Source organism: Schistocerca piceifrons, chromosome 2 (assembly GCF_021461385.2).
Source record: "Schistocerca piceifrons isolate TAMUIC-IGC-003096 chromosome 2, iqSchPice1.1, whole genome shotgun sequence".
NCBI classification, from domain to species: Eukaryota; Metazoa; Arthropoda; class Insecta; order Orthoptera; family Acrididae; genus Schistocerca; species Schistocerca piceifrons.
The window spans coordinates 333,295,955-333,317,173 of NC_060139.1; the positions used below are offsets into that span (position 1 = coordinate 333,295,955).

Sequence of the window (21,219 nt, forward strand, 5' to 3'; positions counted from 1 at the left end):
CACATCGATTTTGCTGGTCCATTCTGGAATGCTAGATGGTTGGTTCTGGTCGATTCATTCAGTAATTTTCCTTTTGTTGTCAAGATGTCTTCCACGACGTCATCTGCCACCATCCAAGCGTTGTCCGCTATCTTTTGCATTGAAGGTCTTCCACAGACTATTGTTTCCGACAATGGCCCACAATTCATGTCCGCAGAATTTCAGTCATTCTGCAAGGCCAATCGTATTCAACATCTGACATCCACGCCGTTTTCGCCTCAGTCAAACGGTGCCGCTGAACGATTGGTCCGGACTTTCAAGTCACAGATGTTGAAGTTGAAAGAGTCGCATTCTTGGGAGGACGCGTTGTTGCTCTTTTCGACTTCGTATCGCTCTCACCCCCGAGATGGTCGCTCGCCGGCTGAGTTGCTCCATGGTCGTCCTCATCGAACCTTGATGTCTTTGCTGCATCCGCCGCATCAGGTTCCTGTGCCGTGGCAGACTCCTGCTTTTGCTCCAGGCGACGTTGTATTCTATCGCAACTATCGCGGTTCACGGCGTTGGCTCGCAGGGCGCATTCTTCACTGCCTCGGCCGCGCTATGTATCTGGTTTTGGGGGCCTCTGGTGAGGTGCGTCGGCATCTAAATCAGCTGCGCCTCTGTCGTCGCACGGGTTCTGCCGCTCCCCGTCTGCTTTCAGCGACGGTGCCGTCCGGTCAGCGCCCTGGGGAACCATCTACTGGCTCGCCTCATCCCCAGGTGTTACCGACGCTGCCTTCCATTTTGCCCTATGGCGCCGCGCCGCCGCCGCCGCCGCCGCCTGTTCTCCCGCCGGCGCCGCCCGCAGTGGACGCGTCACTGCAACTGCCTGGCGCCTCCCTGGGTCACGCGCCGCCGATCGCTTCCCGTGACCAGCAGTCCTCCGCCATGGAACTTTTGCCCGCTCCGGACCAGATGTCGTCTTCGCCCGTCGGGTGCCCCGACGCAATGGAGGTCGACCCTTCGGCCCCTCCTGTCTCTTTACGGGCGCATACACCGCATGTTGACGTGCACCCTGGACTAGGTTTTCAGGCGTTTCCTAGCTCCCCTCGGACCGAATGGCCGGGTGCGGGTGGCACAGCCTCGCCTGTTGTTAGGCTCCCCACCTCATCGCATACGTCAACATGGGGTCCTCCCCACAGCGGGCGGAAGCCTTATAACACGACCGTTCGCCGATTTGCGGGGGAGGAATGTGGTGTCACCGCCAGACACCACACTTGCTAGGTGGTAGCTTTAAATCGGCCGCGGTCCATTAGTACATGTCGGACCCGCGTGTCGCCACTGTCAGTGATCGCAGACCGAGCGCCACCACACGGCAGGTCTCGAGAGACTTACTAGCACTCGCCCCAATTGTACGGACGACTTAGCTAGCGACTACACGGACGAAGCCTCGCTCCTTGGCCGAGCAGATAGTTAGAATAGCCTTCAGCTAAGTCCATCGCTACGACCTAGCAAGGCGCCATTAGCCTTACATAGCAATTGATAGTTGTCGTATGAAGCATGTTTCATCAAGAACGATGTATACAACAAGGATGGATTAAAGTTAAGTATTCCAGAAGCTACGTACTTTTCTTTATAGCATTCATTACGTATCCTGTTTCAGACCTCACGCCATCCTTCGTGTGTTTATAGCGTGCATTGCAGTCCCCTCAAATCACACTGTGTCGGCACTTCTGTCGACACATCAGAAAGACTCACTGCCACCTATATTTATTTGGGATATGAATATTTTATCACCCTAGAGCGTCTGAGTCATCATCCACTTCTCCTACTGCTATCCTCCTATAGATCTCGTCATCATGCTCATCACTGATCAAAATATATGCAGACAGCTCCAAAACAAGAGAAGGCAATGTTTAAGCTTCCAATGGAAGCTGACTGCTGAAGATTTCGCAGTGATACATGGCAGATCAGTTTGATGACATCCTTGTTGTCATGGATTCGAGGAGTGCTCTGGGAAACCTAGAAAAACATCAAAGAACGCTAACATGAACATATACAGGTATTATGGATCAAGGGTCACTTTGGTATTTCAAATAATGAGTTGGTGGACCATCTGATGAAACGAAATGTGTATAATGCTCCACTTTATTACATTTCCTTGCTACTGTGAAGAAGCAAATCTTTTATGAATGGTCTAAGATGTGGCAGTTCTCATAACCATCTAAAGCAGGGAAACCAACCTTTTAACTTACCTGGCCCACAATGGAACAAAAGTGTATATTTAGGCTGCTCCTAATACGCTTAACACCTACAATTACAACTGAAGAAAAGGAATGGATCGATGAGAGGACAGCATCATGAGGTGGGAGTTTCAAATTGCAAATATTCAATTTACCGTAACTTTACATAAATGGAATGTTTTTCTTTCATTTTTTTCGAATCTGTAGTACATACTCCCTTCTTGAGCTGCACTGATAATTACTTTGGGCCATATGAGGCCCCTCGGGCCATGGGTTGGACATCTCTGGTCTGAGGAAGACATTATACAACAGTGCAGCCGAGCATTCAGTAAAAAAATTGGTTTACGCAGATAAAGCTCTCTAGACATCTTACAACTACTATAGGGCATATGCAGCTGGGTCATGTTTGCTATCTTTCACATCTTTATAGGATGGAAGTCCAGCCTTCCCCATACTGTGAAGTCCATTCAACTCAGGTCGCAGAACTCAGCTATGTGATGCTTGGGAGATCATGTTACGACAGGCAACGGCGCAACGTTCTCACAGCATCTGTAAAAGATCTGTTTCGACAGCTGGCCACGGTAGACTATGCCTAGTTTCTGCAAGAAGCGCATGTACAGCTACAAATTAGACACAAAAGTTCCAGCATTAGAAGATGTGACACATGGACTGTGCTGAACAGTCGGTGGTTAGCAAGCGGGGTACCAGCGAGGTGGTCTTGATCTCGTCCGTGTAATCTTCACGGTAGATTTTATATTCAAGATACTCGAATGCGATTTATGCAATAGACTGTCTACGGCTCCTGTCAACATTCATTCCTCGTTGTTATAGTCATATTTCCTTTCATTTCAATTTTTCTAAGTGTATTATGACGTTTAACTTGTACCAGCGTAATTTAATATGTTGTATGTGTGATACTGTGTAGCAGTTCTGTCAATACCCCTCCTTTGACTAAGTGGTTAACGCCAAAGGCCAAATAATAATAATGAAAGTGATGATAAAATTTCAAGCCTTAATATATAAACACGACAATGAAAAACTGTTTTCGTCTTCCGAAAGTGTCACATGTAAACGTAGAGAATCGAAATAAAAATGATCTTCAAAGTCTTTTACATATTGGTTTAAAGAAACTGATTGAGGAGCTCCACTGGATGACAATTGTCATCCGCAACAGCTTTACCATGCTGGTCCCCGTTTGACCCATTGAGTAATAGCATAAGTTTGATGAGGAATTCCAAGTTACTTTCCGAATGTCAGCTACTGCCATTCTAGTAATCAGGGGCTCTCCCCTTATAGACTTACGTTGTAGCACTTATTACTTATTAGGCGATAAGAAAGGGAGTCAGTGATAATGATAGCTAGTAGGTGTGAAATTTTCTCTTTCAGATTGACAGTTTTGCATGAAATTCAGCTAGTGACAACACTTTAGCTAACGCATAGAATTTTTCTTCTTGATTTTACAAATGTGGAAAAGGAATATGCATTTTTTGTTTGGTAGACCGGACTCCTTTCTTTGTATATTGTCTCTGTGTTCCAGAAGCATGTTAATTGTTGCTTTTCTTTTGTCAGCTGCAGATATTATTTGGCTAACTGTTTCATATATTTTGGCGCGGATAAAATTTATGATGTACAATGTACTTTCGACTTTACAGTTCTAGTACACCACGTGAACGCATATAATGTCGTCTTCGCATCTGTTTGGTTTTCGAAGTTCTTTGGTCTTCAGAAGGTTTGTGTGGGGGATGTATGGCGGTGAAGTGAAAGGAAGGAAAGTAATTTGTGTATAAGAATGACGATGGTTTCGAAGGCGGCGATTGGAATTGCGGCTGGTATTTGTGGGACATTATTTCTTGGTTACTGCATATATTTTGATAGGAAGCGCAGGAGCGATCCGAATTTTAAGAAGAAATTGAGGGAGAGTAAGTGCAATAGATTTTGTTGTAGTAGTTTCAAGCAGTTACAGAACTTACAGATATTGCTGCTATTTCTGCAGGAAGGAAGGCCAGAAAAGCAGCTAGCAAGGAAGGGTCCAAATTTCCAGATCTGAAAGACAGGGACGACGTTCAAAGATGGTTCTTGCAGGAGGTAATTCTACAGTATACCAAGTTACAAAACTGTCTTGTTTTCTGTAAATTTTGTTAGGTGTATGTTACCAACAGTACACTGCATTAATCGGACGACACTCCAGAATATTTTCTTAACTTCTGTGGCTCGAGATTGTTTTTTTTTAGGTTATGTGTGAGACTCATTTTCTGCACTTTTGTGTTATTTCGTTAAGATGTAGATTTTACACTTACAGCAATAAATTAAGAAAACAATTACTGCGGAATACTGTCGTATCTGTTTCTGTCAGTGTTACAGTTCAAAATTACTTGTGTGATGCTTGTGAATTAGTACTGAAAAATGGGTAAACATTGTTTAATGCTGTCCGTAATATTTTGAAATTTGTAAGGAAATGTGCTCGATCAAAGGCTTTTTGTCTTGGAAAAGATATTTCACAAATGTGATGATTGTGTATGTCCTAAAATAGTATAATATGATGACCATTTAATTTACTATCTTTGGTTAGTTCCATGGGCCATTAATTGAATTTGGTGTGCAGCAGGATTTTATTATGAGTGATAACGTGTTACATAAATATCAGGTGAATTTCTTGGTGGATGTGATCAGTCTTGAAAGTGTTCGATGTAATTAGTGTTGAAAGCTTCATGTAGTTTATAGGCCTAGTGAGACGACATGCCTTCAGTTACTGTAGAGTAAGGTAATTCCTATTATATATTGTAAGACACTACAAAGAACACACCAACATTATGTATTTCCATGATGGTTAAATTGTGCTACAATGCATGTGTATAGTCTATAAGCAGAGAGTAATGCTGCATGAATTTTGCTCATGTTGAAACTTTGGCTTCCCAATAACAAGAGCAGTCTCAAAAACTGTTATTTACTCTTTTATCAAAGTGTGCTACACACTACAAATTGTTTTGTCATGTTGAATTAATAGCAGCTACAGTTGGTACTAACTTAATGACAGTTCATAATATCCCAATATATTATATCCAGATAAGATGTGTAAGTTTGTAACGATCCTATCATACTCTTTACTGTTCTTAAGTGTTCTATGTTAAGAGGTTGTGGTCACGATTCAAAGCAGCATGACCTTACCACCACTTTGTCTTACGTAGCTGCTAAATTTAGACTCTCAAATAAATAAACAATATAAAGACTTTGAACACTGCTTTTTGTAACTTACACACTCCTAATATATTTAATTGTGTTTGTGTCACTTTGAAAGTTAACTAGGCAATCTTCATTCAGATTATTTAGATGACATAGGGGGTTGTTGCAAAACAGTTATAAACTTCACACCTTCAACTATCACTTCGATGGGCATTGTTTTCCACTAAAGTGCAGTGACACCATACAGCAGTATGAATGACTCACCTTGTAAGCAATCCTTCTGAAAAACTGTTTGTCTTGCAATGAACAGTCGTTAAACCAGCTTGTTTGTTTGCCTTGGGGAAATCATTCAATTTAATATTTAGTGACTATTATTATTGTTTCTTGTACTGGAATGAAACTTGTAGACTTTAAGTTATTTCATATTCAAATATTACTTCAAGAAACTTGTTAAAAGGAGCTGAATTTAATACTGGTCTTTATAGTCAACAGTTACTTTAATCTTCATTTTTGAGTATATGAATTTGTCAACCAAAGTCATGCATATAGTGAATCATTGTGACCCGTCAAATTTGAGAGGCTCCTTTTTCTGGGTCAGTGGAGGCGTCCGATCCCACCTGTTGGCTTTAACCAGTGACGTAAGGGGTGTTGTGGTGTGTGACATCACAATGGTGCAGAGTTTAGTTTGAGTGTGCTGTGTTTGTAGATGTCATTTTGTTGCAGTCGGTGGTGTCCTCTGGTGGTGTGTTTATAGTTTGCGTGTTATGTGGTGTAATTGGGTACATTTTGGTGTTGCTGCTTGATCTGTTCAGGTGTCGTTTGTGACTGGTCTTTAACAGAAATTGGTTTCAGTGAGTTAAGAATTAAGTTTTTGTTGTGTCTAAGTTATTTTAGCTCTGTTTGCTGTATGTTGCGTGAGGAGTCATTTATTTTAATTTGTTGCTGCTTTTGTTAGGTATGGATATGACGGATAAATATAATAGTTCTCGTTTGCAGGCAGAAATGGGTGACAATATGTTGTCCCTGATAAAATTCTTACAATTATTCTGGCTGTTGACTGAAGTGGTGAAGTGCGGTGTGTGTCAGCAGAGCATGCGGTTGCCCAGAGTTCCGGCGTCTCTGACCAGGGACTGCTACATGTGGCGGTGCTGTAGGGACAACCTTTGGCGCTCCATAAGGAGTTGTACCTGGTTCGAGAGATGCAGGTTGGGCATGCGAGAGATAGTGTTGATGATGTGTTATTTTTGTTATAGATCCTCCCATAGTTTTTGTACACATGAGACTGGTGTTAGTGAGAGGGCAGTTTGACTGGTTTTCGTTTTGTAGGGAAGTTTGTTCTGAATATATTAAGTACAGGGGTAAGTTGGGTGGGCCTGGGGTGTTCGTGGAGGTTGACGATTCACAGTTTGGGAAGAGGAAGTATGGGAGGGGTAAATCTCCGGTTGGTTTATGGGTGTGGGGGCTGTTGTATCTGGGGGCGGTTTTTCGGTGTGTGTTTTTAGGATTTTGGAGGGGCACATGAAAAGGAATTGGTGGGATTAATTGAGGAGTTTATAGATGAGAGTAGCCCAATAGTTTCCGATGCTTTTTCATCTTATAGGGGATTTGGCCAGAGGGGTACAATCATTTAGTTGTCAACCATAGTTTAGAATTCAAAAATTACGAGATTGGGGCATATACAAATATGATAAGAGGGGTTTTAAGGGGGTGGTTAAGTCAGTTGTTGGGAGGGGGAAGAGGCACTCTTCTAACCTTCAGTCACATTTAGATGAGTAATGTTGGCAGAAAAGCGTCTCAGGGGACTATTGCATTTTTTCAAGGGCCATTAGTAAAATGTATGTTTGTTTGGTTAAGGATGTGTTGGGGAGGGGGGTAGTTGTTGGTAATGTGTGTAGAGGTAGGTGGGTGGGGGGTGATAGTTGTTTTATGATTACGTTGTGGAGGATCTCTTCTGTTGTAGTTGTTTTTGAGTTGTATTGTGTGATTGGGATTTGTTTATTTTTTTGTTTTTATTTGTTGATGGATCTTTGGTTATGGGGGGGGGATGATAGGATGGGTTGAGAGTTTGTTTTGGTCTCTCTCTCTCTCTCTCTCTCTCTCTCTCTCTCTCTCTCTCTCTCTCTCTGTGTTGGTGGTTGATGTTTTGGTGTTGGCACTTGGGGTTCATTTAGATATTGTTGGGGAAGTACTTGATTTAAATTTTTTTTTTGGCATCGTTAGTTGTTTTTGAGGCACCACCACCATTGTGTTAACTGTTGAAACTAGTAACATTAAGATTTAAAGTAAATGAAATAGGTGTTTGAAATTAAATATGCACGCTCATAAATTTTCAGTGTTGTATTAAATCAAAACACTTCTCACAGCTGTCAAATTTATGAGAGGCTGGCTCTCCTACACAATACTAAAGAATAAATTGTCTGTGGCTTGCCTTGGGTGGTGCAGTACAGATAGGATGTGGTGATGCTAAGGTACTCCTGCACATTCTTCTTGCATCTAATAACTTCAGTAGACAAAAGTACCATAATGGCGACCCTTGATCAGCATACTTGAAATAGTATTGTGTAACGTTTGTCGCACCTGTATTGCTGGGAAAAAGACTTGCATCCATGGCAACGATTTAACAGAGATGATTTTTATTTGCAGAAGCGATAGTTATTACTTGCTGCCATCAGTTGTCCCAAAGTTGGCACAAATATTCCATGTCTTGCAGGGCTCACCACTGCATGGCCTTCCAATCTGACTGCCAGCAAGCTATTCTGCCCAGATCAGTCTGTCTGCAGTGTACCTTGTTAATAAAGGGGGGGGGGGGGATTCCCGAAGCAGAAAACAGTCACACATTGCCACCCCTTCTCTATGTGACTCACAGGACTATTGGCTGCACAATTCCCCTAGTAGAAAATACCTTTCCCGAACAGACAAGAGGATAGTTTAGCTGTTCTCAGGCCTAATGGGTGCCACAGCTTCAGTGTAGAATACTATGCATTGAGTAACAATTTAAATTACCTTTGGATGAGCTTAGACCATTTACATTTTATGTTCATTTATTTATTTATTTATTTATTTATTTATTTAAAGCTTGAACAACAGTTTGATACACAATATCAAATACTCTTACGGTTTCATAAGGTGTTGATTACATCTCACTCCCTATATGAACATCATTATATCTTCATAAATCAATCAACTTGTGCTTTTATAATACACCACAAGCTGTGTAAAGTAAAGCAGTTCTGTTATATAAGTTGTCCTCAACACGATCATGACTCCGCCATATAAACAGGGCCAGAATTTTGTCTGTGTTAAAAGTGTCAAGAGGAGCCAACAGCTTTTGTGCTGCAGTTATTTCTCTTCAGTCACGGGCCTCTCATTTCAGAGGAACACAGTTCAAATCCCCACTCAGTCATCCAGAGCAAGGCTTCTCTAAATCACTACTGGCATGGTAAGTCCACATTGATTTGGTAGTTGATATAGTGACAAATGCCATTGAATTTGAGATGTTAAAATTCAGGTCAAAGTAAGAATTTTTTTCCCCTCCTCAAAAGTTCCTGCCCCAAGATACAGGCCACCATAGGTGGCAGCTTGAATGACTTTTTCAAGTGTGACATTTGGCAAAATATTAAAATGCAATAGCTCAGGGATGGTTAAAGATATATTATTGCTTTTTCTTTTATTTAAAACATAATATTCAAATTAAAAAGAAAACTATGATTTGGAATTGTGTGTCGAAGTTCTTTTGCTGTGACTGACTGACTTTTTTAAAATTAGAATTTAAACTTTTTTTTTCTAAAGCTACCAGCCCTTAAAAAATTTCAATATTTTTACTGTTGATCAGTACCATGCAATCATACATCTGCTTAAAAGGATCATTTTCATGTTGCATTTTAATATGTTTTTCTTTCCAGCCCATCACATGTTACCTGACACCTTCCTTCCAGTTTCCTCTCCCTCAATGAAATTTAGTCACTACTTTCTGTTCCACAAGCCCTATCGTCATATTCAGCATTCCACTTCCATCGTGAACATGATCATTTTCAAGCATTACCATTATTCCATAGCAGCATTGACATTGTCAGCAGTTATTTTATTGTAATTGTAGTATAAAATTATCTAAACAGTTTTCAAGTTAATAAAGTCCAGCAACATGTATTCAGAACCATTTATTTTCACCTGCTGTTTTATGCATTTTCAGAACTATTGTTAGATATGTAAAACGTTTGACTAAAGAGTAATTTTATCCCTGGGGTCTTGAAGTAAGAGTTAGAGAGAAAAAATAATAGTTCAGCTGTTGACATACAAACTGTTCAACAGATTTGTTGTCTACTGCCAGTAAGCTTTTGTGAAAGTTCTGTTAATTTTTGGGCTTTTGGTATGGTAATTATTATGTTTGAAATGTCATCTGTCCTGGACCAAGGCAGGATGAAGTGTGCTTACTGTTTGGATATCCGTTGTTTGGTTGACTCGGGGGAGGGAACCAAACAGCAAAGTCATCGGTTCCATTAGGGAAGGATGGGAAGGGAAGTTGGCCGTGCCCTTTCAAAGGAACCATCCCAGCATTCGCCTGAAGCAATTTAGAGAAATCATGGCAAATCTAAATGGGGATGACTAAACACAGGTTTGAACCGTTGTCCTTCTGAATGCAAGTCCAATATGCGAACCACTGTGCTGCCTTGGTTGGTTTCGTTAAGTGTGGAATTAAGGCTAGAAGAAAAGAAAAATCTTTCTTCAAAATACGAGTATGAAGACTTGTTCAGTACTCTCTCGAAATAGATATTTCCAGTGATGACTTTCTCTGTTCTACATTTTCCCTAGACTCTGTGTGGTAATTTGAAGATCTTATTTGAAGCTGTGACATGATACTTTGAATGGATGTGTGAAGTCATTAGTGGTACGTGATGTTGAAGGAGACACCTGGTAGTTTCAGAAACATGATGATTGTCCTGGAAAGAGGTGACTTGCACTTGGTTTGGAAAGTATAACAGAGGGCTCTTCAGAAGTTACGTTTGGGACATGGGAGGAGAATAACCCTTGTCCTGGACATATTTATTGAACTTGAAAAATGGACAGTAAAAGCAGGAAAACTACAACTTTTGAAGAAATAGCAGCAATATGTCACAGAAGTGAAGGGATGGAATAGAGGAATTATCAAACCAAGATACCACCCCCACCCCCCCTATGAAAAAAATTCAGGAGACACAAAGTTTTGCAAACTTTAGGTATCAAGAGACAAATTTCATTTGCCCAGTCAAAATCTCAGAAACATCAGGAGAATATTTGCATTCACAACCTACTGTGGGATGTTTGTCTCTTGTACATGGCAGTGACTAGTGGGTTGCAGAGGTTATAGATGTTGGTTGTGATTTAGATAAAATCATTGTGAACTTTATGCTACAGAATGGAGCAGCTGCCTGATATAGATTTGCAGCTGCAAGGCAGCAACACTACCACCAGTGATCACTTGTAATTTATAATGGATATTTGAAAGTTGTTTATTAGACGTGTTCAGGATGAATTAAAATGTTGGTCAAGTGAGGCTAGATTCTGATTTTATGAAGCCTTTATGTAAGAATATGGCAACAGAAACTAGTTTGTGGCAGAAGTTATGTTAATGAAACCTTTTAAACTGAGATGTGGAAGCTCTTTTTAGGGAGTGTTGTGCCATGTGACACCAGTGAGCAAAATACCTTGGACTCACGTTTCCAAGCTAGGATCATTTTAATCAGAAAATTCTCATGTGTCATATAAAAAGTCACCTAAATATCTTGAATTATTCCAGAGATCGAGAATTTGAATATATTATGCATGTGACAAATGTTGCCTGAGGTGCCCTCTTTGGGGGTAGTTTCTTACTTCGTATGTTAAATTCAGAAACATCTGAGCCTATGAAGGTAAGATTTTTTTCTTTGCCTGTATGAATTGATATGAACTATAAACTGTGGAAAGTTTCATGACTGTCTCTTTGAAAATACCCTGGCTGAAGCGCTATTAACCATGATGTTGAGCATTGTAACCAATCAAAGCCGCAGCTGAATCCCTGGAAAATCCTTATCCAGTATGAGATTCTGTTTCACCTCTTCTTTCTTTTAATGGCAGTACTCTTATATCATTATCAGCCATTTGATATCAGCTGCTGGATAAAGACCTCATCTAGACTTTTTCGTGCTTTACAGTCCTCTTTTTGAAGCATTACTGATCTGGATTTTTACCTTGGAAGTCTTGGAGCTTTTCTGTGTTGTCTGTCATACTGTGATTTTTGATTTAGTGACTAGTTTCTAAATAATTACATCAACATTGTAGAAATAAATTTATTATCTTCTTCACATTTATTGACAGAAGTAACAGTGCTGTGATCAAATTGTATTCAACAGTTTAGGTAGCTTGTGTACCACAGGTCAGCACTTCACCTATGCAAAAATTGTCATGACAGAGGGGCGACATCTTTACTGTACACTGGTGACTATTGAGTCAAGTCCTGACATAAATATGACATCAGATTTATTTTTGTTGCATAATAACTGAGCACTTTTACTGCTCAACTTCGACTTTAATATACATAGTAATTGTACGAAGTCACATTGGTAATTACATACTGATAGCTTGGCACAGACTGACCCATTCACACTGAGTGTATGATATTAATGGAATAAATATTAATTGCCTGATTGATAGTGATAGACACACCTCAGGGATGTCGGCAGTTTAGCTGCTAAGCACAGACTAGCTGACTAATTCACTCAGATGGTCTTGTTTCAGCTACTAAGCAAGGACTGACACAACTACATATAGACTCGTGTAATAATAAAAATCGTAATTTTTTTGCATGCCAGTGCAAAATATAGCAACATTAAAGGGCACAGAAATATGGCTATCAAAGAAGCAGATTGTTTACCTATGTGCTGGAGAAATAGTAGTTAACAAAATTATCCATACTATTTTATGAAGGTGATTTCTATTTATGAAAGGAGTCCCAAAGCCCCGAAGAATGTTTCGAGAAGATAAAATTTTCCAATTGAGTACTTTTTATGCAATTAGCTATTTTTTGAAGCGGAAAAATCAGAGCTGCAAAACTGTGACACTGAATTTTAGAAGCAATTACTGTTTAAATGTGTTTTGTTGCTATACATCATGGGATTATGCATTTTGGCAACTGCACTATGCACAATTGCACATGGCACACGATTCTTGTATGATGAGATGAGGACCATGTAATCACATCTGTTACAGATGCACTTGAAAATGGGGTATGTCAGGAACTAGTAGTACTGACTAAACTGCAATTTTAAAATACAGCCCTGTGGAATAAGTGTTTCCTCGGTATCAATGCCATGGTACCCAATTGGAAGGAAATGATTAATTTTAAAAACTGATAAGCTGTTGTTTCTTTACTAATAAACCACTGTGTGGGTGGTATACCAAGGTGTGCCTAAAGCTGTCATTTTTACTGTTTCAGATCCAACTTGGCGAAGAGCTTTTGGCACGTGGTGACCTGGATGCTGGAGTGGAGCATTTGGGCAACGCAGTGGCCGTGTGTGGGCAGCCAAACCAGCTGCTGCAGGTGCTCCAGCAGACACTGCCACCACAGGTGTTCCACTTGCTGCTTCAGCGGCTCCCGGTTGTGGGCCAGGTAATTGAAAAACATTTCACACACAGTTTGACTGCAAATTAACTTATCAAATTTTCATGTGATTGGCAATCATTTTTCATCAAAAACAACATACATTTTGTTGTCTTACATTGACATAATTTTTTGCATAGTTAACATTCCATATTGACATCGTTATTATCCATCAGCTTGTGTTAACATGTTGTGGAGATCGTGATACTTCTGCAAGTATAGCAGCTGCGTTATTTTAAAGACTTACAAAACTTTCCACTTTTGTAGAGTGCAGCACTTTGTTTGCCCATTCCAGAGGAAGAAAATTTTAGGGTATAGATCAAAACTCCTTTCTGACATTTCTAGCAGACGATGATGAACCTTTTGTGGAAAATTGGTGCTATTGGAGATGAATGCATGGTAGATGGATCAAAGAGGTTCTTTGCTTGATTCCAAGAGATACAGAAAGAAAGTGATGATCTAACAAGAGATGGCTATTTGACATTACAGCCAATAGCAATTCATGAAGCTAAAGACTGTAATACCTGGAGATACCTAAAGTATGCCCTTATCTATCAGTGGATGTCAGATGTTTATAATGATAATGGTCTTTAAGGAGTTAAGCATATTGGGAAGGAAGTGTAAAAATGTCAAGACATTTGAAGAGGTTTGTATGCATCAACATCTGCCAGTTGTGATCTTTGGTTGCCTGATTCTTCTCAAAGTTTGTTTGTCAACCTAAAGGATACTAAAGAGTTTTTAAAAATAATTGCACACCACATATTTCATGTTTATGAATGTTTATTTACACTGACAGTCCCAACAATGATCAGGTGACTGTGAACTGATGCGAATCACACTGGGATAGTACAGTGCACCAGTAAGCTGCCAAGTATTGTAACATGGGTGAATAGGCAATTTGAAAAGACGAGAAAATTGACCCAACTGATGTTGAATATCAGCTTCATCCTGTAACACGATGATGTGGCATGTTACATCATACATGCACAAAGATAACGCTGTTGTTATTTCATTTGCATCTATTACTTTTTGGATGTAGGTTGTTGCGTCAGTCAAATCTGTAGTGTACCCAAGATCTAGGCTAGATTAGAAAGTGACATTTTGATTGCACTTCGGTGAAGGAAGTGAATGTGAATACGAAAACTTAGCTGTGGTGACATGCTGATGTGTGGCGTAGCCAGGGGTCTAGTTTGCAAAAATGTGTGGGATGCATGAATTAAGCTGAGAAGACCACTTCTTATATGTATAATTGTAATGTGCTAATGTTACCAAAAGACAATACATCTTTTCTACCTGGAATTTTTTCAATATATAGCCAGTACCATGTGATGTATTAAATGCAAACAATTTGGCTGTACCATGGTGATATGTAAAGTCAAGACTACCTGTGCCAGATGTTTAGCTGCTCACAAATTGGATACAGAATGTTCCACCATACCTACAAGTGTCAGTTGCAAGTGTCCTGCTACAGCAAATATAGTTGCAAAATTGAATTAGTGACTATACTTACAGCATGTCCAATGTGGAACAACCTGTACCTGGAGAGTCAGATATCATTCAGATTAATACATCTTCCTAGAATGTAGACAATGAAGAGCAAAGCAAAGCTCACACTAAACCATCCAATCTTGCTAAATTCACATAGTTTATCAAAAGAACTGACAAGCCAAAAGAGCAGCATCAAAACAATCAAACCATTATTTCCACAGGTCTGATGGATCAAACAAGGATATGGAGGAATTAAAGCTCTCGACACAAATGAGATCCATTTGAATCATAATTTGCCCCTGTGCAAGGGTTTTAAAATTTCCACAAAAGGATAACCTCAGTGGGAAGAGGGCAAAGAGTGGTTTGACTACTACTTCTCTGAACACCAACCTTGTAACAACTGCTGCAGTGGGACAGTAATAATATACCCTGAAATGTGCTCTATAAACATATCTCATAAATTTCTGGAGGCTAACAACTACTTCATCACCATGCTTCACATTTCCTGCATTGTGGGTACTCAACACACAATGTTTGTTAAAAGACTTCATCAGAAAATGTTGTGCAGTTGACTTTTTCAGAGCGTCATATATTCAGATTGACAATTTGTCTTGAAATAAGGAAGTAGTTTCTAATCTGATCTAGTTCCGTTATTACCGTTCAGCAAACATACATAGTGGAGAAAATTGTGTGAAATAGGCTGTTCCAACACTCTCCTGTTGGGCTAGGGCACCCCTGTGCACTCCTGATCACGCTAACTGGCTGGTGTAGCAATGATACGGTATAACTGATTTACTTCAAACCTTTTCCTGTACATGGTTACCTGCCAGAAGGCCCTATTGCATGCATTCTGCAGATGTGTGAACTGCTCGGCCACTTCTGCCCATGTGCACTCGCCCAGTGGTTTAAGGTGTTGTGTGCTACTGCCCATGCTGGAGCCAGTTGCCCACCCTGCTGTCCCAGGTAAACATTTGATCTGGAACAGCTTGGTTTAGAAAATACAGGGTGGGCACCAAAGAACATTGTTCATTGAAACATTCATGCAGCGAAATGGTACAACTGATTTGCTTCAAACCTTTTCCTGTTAAGTGTTGCTAAAAGTCTCTTTTTTTTTTTTTTTTTTTTTTTTTTTTTTTTTTTTTTTTTTTTTTAAAGGTTACAGGGACCTCATTTGTGCTCCTTGCATCTCACAGCAGATACTGGGATGATATTCATATTCTTCCCTAGCCTTGCACAACCTGTGGGTGGTGATGGGTTGAAATGCAATTGCAATTTGCTGCTATAGCTGTGGCACAGATTGTAGCAGGGGTGGGACAAACTGCTTGTCTGTAACATAACCCCTTAAAAATCACAGGGTTTTTAAGTCTGTTGATTATGGTGAATATCTGCAACAAGCACCATCAACACGAGCACAGCTAAGCCGTTGTCCAGACAGGTGTGCGGGTGCGTGTGCGCGCCTTACCTTGCCGTGCCCTACAGCCAACTGGACCACAGGGCGTGTACCACCTCATAACAATATGAAGCTGTTGCAGTTGACTTGCAAATGAGGCATAAGCCACAGAGAAAACGTTGCGGTAGCAAATCTCTGTGATGGCTTTCTCTGTCAAAAAGAAAGAGCTGCAAATCTTCCTTGGAACTGTGTAAAACACATTGACCTAGTGTGAATCTCACTCATTTTTGATAGAGAAATGGGGGTTTTCTGTCCCCCAGAAACCAACATTGTACTGGTTAACTTTGCCATTAGTGTGAAATTTTGCTTCATCACTAAAAATTAATACCTTTGACATGTCATTGCCCATCATTGCTGCCATCTCAGTGCAGAATTCAGATCGTGCAGTAATCTCCTGGAATGAATGCATGTATGGTTTCATGCATAACCGTTTACACTAGGTTTTGGTAATGTTTGTCTCTGGGATCTAAAGCTCACGACACACTTGATGTGTTGATTTCTGTGGGCTTTGCTGGGATGCTGCTTGAACACAATCGACATTTTGCTCTGACACTAGAGGCTGTCAAGGACCTTTGCATTTGCAAATACAGCCTTTCTCTTCAAACTGTTGTACCAGATATAAATGGAGACTGCTTTGTGGATCTTGGTGAATGTGTGTTTGAAATGCTCGATGAACAGCAGTTACAGATTCATTTTTTGATAACTGAGGGACACGCCAGTCTTCTGGTTTATTTGCCATTTTCTATAGTAGGACTCTGATGCTGACAGCCTGCAACAAAAGAGTTGTCCCAAAATGTAAAAGAACTTTGCAGAGATAATCTATTGGTAGTTAAAAGTTTTGAAGCAAATAATCTGTACCATTTTGTTTCAGTGAACCATGAGTTATCACTAGCAAGACTGAGTGCCTGTGCCACACAGCATGATGAAAATTCTTTGAAAACAGTCCACTGTGTTGTGTGTTCAGGAAACAGCAAATTATCTGTATCAGGCAGATGCTTCCACTAATTTGATGTGTATCAGTACAGTCAGGTGGCATTGATGGCTGGTTAGGTGACTGAGAGGGGTTAAATGAGCTGCCTAATTGGAACTGTTTTCTTTCTTTACATGCAATGATACCTCTTCTTTGTGAAGTGAGTGATATGTCGTAAGTGTATCTGTTTAGTTTTGGGGCCTGATGATTAAGTAGAGTTATTGTCATGTGTGTTATTAATTATTAATGGAGATGATGAAAAGTGTTGGTGGATTTTATACTTGCATTGTGTAAAACATAATATTCATATTGTTTGTGTTTATATAGTTTTTTAAATTTCTAAATTAGGTGCTGTTTTTTTATTGGTACTGCAGCAATACAAAAATTAATTGATCTGAGCTAGAGTCCACTGTATTAAACAAACTACTCTCTACCCATTATTTATTGTGACTAATTGTCAGCTTAATGCTATTATGTGTTTACTGCATTTTAATTTAGAAGTTGTATATTGGTGTACAGTGATTTTTATAATTAAAATAATCATATCTGTCTCTCTAGTATAGCTACTGCTTCTAATTGTCCAAAGCTAACCTATTTTCTTGTTGTACAGAAACTTGTTGCTTCAAGTGGAATGAATATGCCAACCATGGCTGGCGTTGAAGATGAGCTCGAGTAAGCACATTTGTTACGCCATGTCATGTTAAAAGGCTGGTTGCTGATGTAGTGTGAGGCATAAGATGCCATTTGGCCCACTAGTTCCTGTGGACTACAGCAGTCAAATCTTTTTCAAATCTGCCTGCCTTGATGGCAGATGAGTACAAAGATGCACATTTCTTGGCAGAATATCACTGAATCAGGATGAAAGTGGCATATGAAATGATTTCAAAATTAAATTTTTGATATTGATTTCATAAGCCCTTCTCTTATCAGAAACTTATTTTGAATGTTTTGATTGTATTTTTTATTATTTTTAAGTAACACTTTTATTGAGTAAGTGATTATGGGAGATCAATAAGTATAGTGATATACAAATGTAATTAACAGATTAAGATAAAAATAATTGTTTACTTGGTAAATTGTTAATCAATTTAACTGTTAATAAAATGTTACACTGTATTGTTGTCCACAGACTGTGTTAGACATATTTGTCCATTATCCAAATTTTAATCATTTTTATACAATATTGTACTAGCTTTGAAAAATATTATTTTTGTTGAGTGCTAGCAGACATGTAGTAATGGAGAAAGAAATGAATTATCAAGTGTGTGTTGTATGCATGGCATGTGTGGCATAAGAATAATTGCTGTACTCATTTGTGATGATTGTCTTGACTTGAGTTTTGTTATTGACTGTGAATGAAAATTATGAAGAATACATTAATACAGGCAACAGAGGGGATACGAGTGGTTAAGATTGAAGCAGTTTGAGCCCTCTGGAGATTTATTGAATATCTCAAATGATAGTGCTAGAGAACACCATCTTTGGCAGGCTGAAAAGCACACTAATATGAACCACTCATGTGGTGCATGTACAGGCTATTGGTACCTCAAGATAGGCACATAATGCCATGAAATGGAGATAGCACCACATCAGGAAAATACATAATTATGCGCAAATTGAACATCAATGGACGAAATCCGTATCAGTGTCCAGAAACAACCCAAGTACCAGATAGTTTTTATTATAAGTCCACCAAAGAGCGCACAGTTCACATGAAAGAACTGAGAGACATGTGTGACTGAGACTGTCCTTGGCAGACCTTAAATGTGCCACTCCTCTTTACTCATATGACGTGGTGCTTGTGGATATACCACTATGTGCCATGCCTTGCGATCTGACTTTGGGCGTAAGCATAATTATATTGCTCAATCCTTGAATTTGTCCAGTGGGATTACAGGAATAAGCAATGATTAGAGTATGTTGAATTTAATTTACCATTTCATCTTTGAGTTCTGAGGTAGCAGCTGAAGAGTTGTGTGAAGCCTCTATTTCAATTCTGCGGTACAGTTATGATCTCAGGATGGAGAATAGGAACAGTAATTATATGATTATGAAAATTTATGGAAGCTGTTGCAACACAAAGTTGAGAGAGAATACAAAATGAACAGTTGGGGGGGGGGGGGGGGGGGATGATCAGATAGATGCAGATGGAAAATTACACTGTGAACATAAATGGAATGAGTCTGAGTTGCAACACTGTCCAAATCACCATTTGTATCATAAATCCAATCTAGTGGCAGGTAAGCACGTATGGTAAGAACAATTAGTTTTTCACAACCAATGTATGTCAGTTTGTACCTGTGCCTCTCACATGTTAATGAAGGTTGGCCAAAAACCAGTTGTGATGTAAAATAACAGTATTCCACCATGTAGGAAATACTTCCATACTTATAGCACCGCTGCTTTCTCCTAGCTGGTCAAATTCTTTTTGCAAAATAGTGCTGCATTGAAACATGTTTAAAAAAAATTGGTCTTGGGTACTTTACATATGTGTGAATACAACATTTAGAATGCCATTAAAAATATCTTAACTTATAAAAATGATCTTTTGACATGCAAGATGATAAATATTTTGAAAACAAATTTTAATGAAGATATTCAGATTGTTTGGATTTCAATGTAATTTTAAAGTTGTTGAGTAAGATATGGTGGGTACCGAGGAAATGAAATAAAATAAAATACCCGGGGTGGATCAAAACTAGCATTTGCTGCCTTGTAATATGATATTGGCTTATCAAAGGCTAAAGAAAGAAAACCTTGAGTAAAAATTACCTGGTCCTCCGGGTTGGGGGTTGTGCAGTGGGCCAGCTCCTCACTCACATAAAAATGCTAAAAAACCTAATAATATGCCTCGGAAAAGTTGGAACTTTGGACGACGAACTGGCGATGAGAAACGGAAAATTATGTTTGGATGCTGGAATGTGCAAGGTATTTCCACTAAAATAAATTTACTACCTGCAGAACTTGACATGTTCAACATGGATGTTGTCGTACTCTCTGAAACAAAGAAGAAAGGCCAAGGAGAAGAAGAACTGGATAATTATGTACACATCTGGAGTGGGGTATCAAAAGCAGTAAGAGCCAAAGCAGGAGTCTCCATTATGATAAAGAAATCATGGAAAGAAAGAATCACAAATTGGACATTCGTCAATCAACGTATTATAACTGTTGAAATGACATTATTTGCGAGGGAAGTTGTGATTATTGGCATATATGCACCCACGAACGACACAAAAGATAAGGAGAAAGATACATTCTGGGCCAACCTCAGGGAGACTATTGAAAAAGTCCCAAGAAGAAAGGAACTGATTATCATGGGAGATCTGAATGGAAGGGTAGGAATTAGAGAATCATGTAGAATAATAGGAAAACGTGGAGAGGACGAATATAATAACAATGGGGAACGATTGATTGCAATTTGTGAACAATCTGATCTAAAAATTATCAACACATTTTTCAAACATAAGGACATTCATAAATATACTTGGCAACAGAACACTAAAGAACTTCGTTCTATAATAAATATTATCTTTAGGCAAACAAGTAGTTTCAAAGCAGTAGACGTCAGATCTTATAGAGGAGCCCAGTGTGGATCAGACCACAATCTAGTTAAAATGAAGTCTTTCTGGCCATGGAAGAATGCAAGGAGTGATACAGGTAACATAAATAAAATGAACCAGACTGAGAAAGATGAAAATTTACCTTTTAATATTGACAGCCTACAAGACGAAAGTATCAAAACACACTTTGCGGCCAGGATGGAAAGGAAACTGGTTGAATCATTTGAAGGAGGTACAGAGGAAATATGACTATATAAAAGCTAATGTGAAAATCATAGCAACAGAGGTGTGGGTAAAAAAGATAGCAACCACAACCGTGCAGCAGAGTGGTGGTCAGAGGAACTAGAGGTCCTCGTTAGAGAAAAACGAAATGCGTTCCTTCAGTGGTTGAATGATAAATCAGAAGAAACAAGCTCAATATACAAGGAAAAGAATGAAGTGATGAAAAAAATAAGGATGGCAAAAAATGAAGCATGGGAAAGAACATGTGCCAAGGTGAATAGCAAATTAGGATTTGGGAGAGCAAAAGAAGCATGGTCAGTATTGAAAGGGCTTTGACAGGATACAAAAAGCAAAACTAATCTCCAACTGATAACACAAAAGGAATGGGAAGAGTATTTCCAAAAATTATTAAATGAGGACAGAGAAGAATATCTAGAAGAAGGAACAGGGGAAGAAAAAGGACATGAAGATGATGAGATCCAGATTTTAGAAAGTGAAGTACTTCAAGCGTTGAGAACAGGAAAGAATGGTAAATC

The 21,219-nt window shown here is 39.4% G+C and overlaps 1 protein-coding gene across 1 annotated transcript; it reads left to right on the plus strand.

Annotated features, from left to right (window-relative positions):
- Positions 1-3,907: 3,907 nt before the first annotated feature.
- LOC124776489 (mitochondrial import receptor subunit TOM20 homolog) lies at positions 3,908-18,029 on the plus strand. The gene is made up of 4 exons (XM_047251505.1): positions 3,908-4,120; positions 4,195-4,286; positions 12,829-13,002; positions 17,512-18,029. The coding sequence occupies exons 1-4, from the start codon at positions 3,991-3,993 to the stop codon at positions 17,575-17,577; spliced, it is 462 nt and encodes a 153-aa protein (XP_047107461.1). The 5' UTR covers positions 3,908-3,990; the 3' UTR covers positions 17,578-18,029.
- Positions 18,030-21,219: the final 3,190 nt, after the last annotated feature.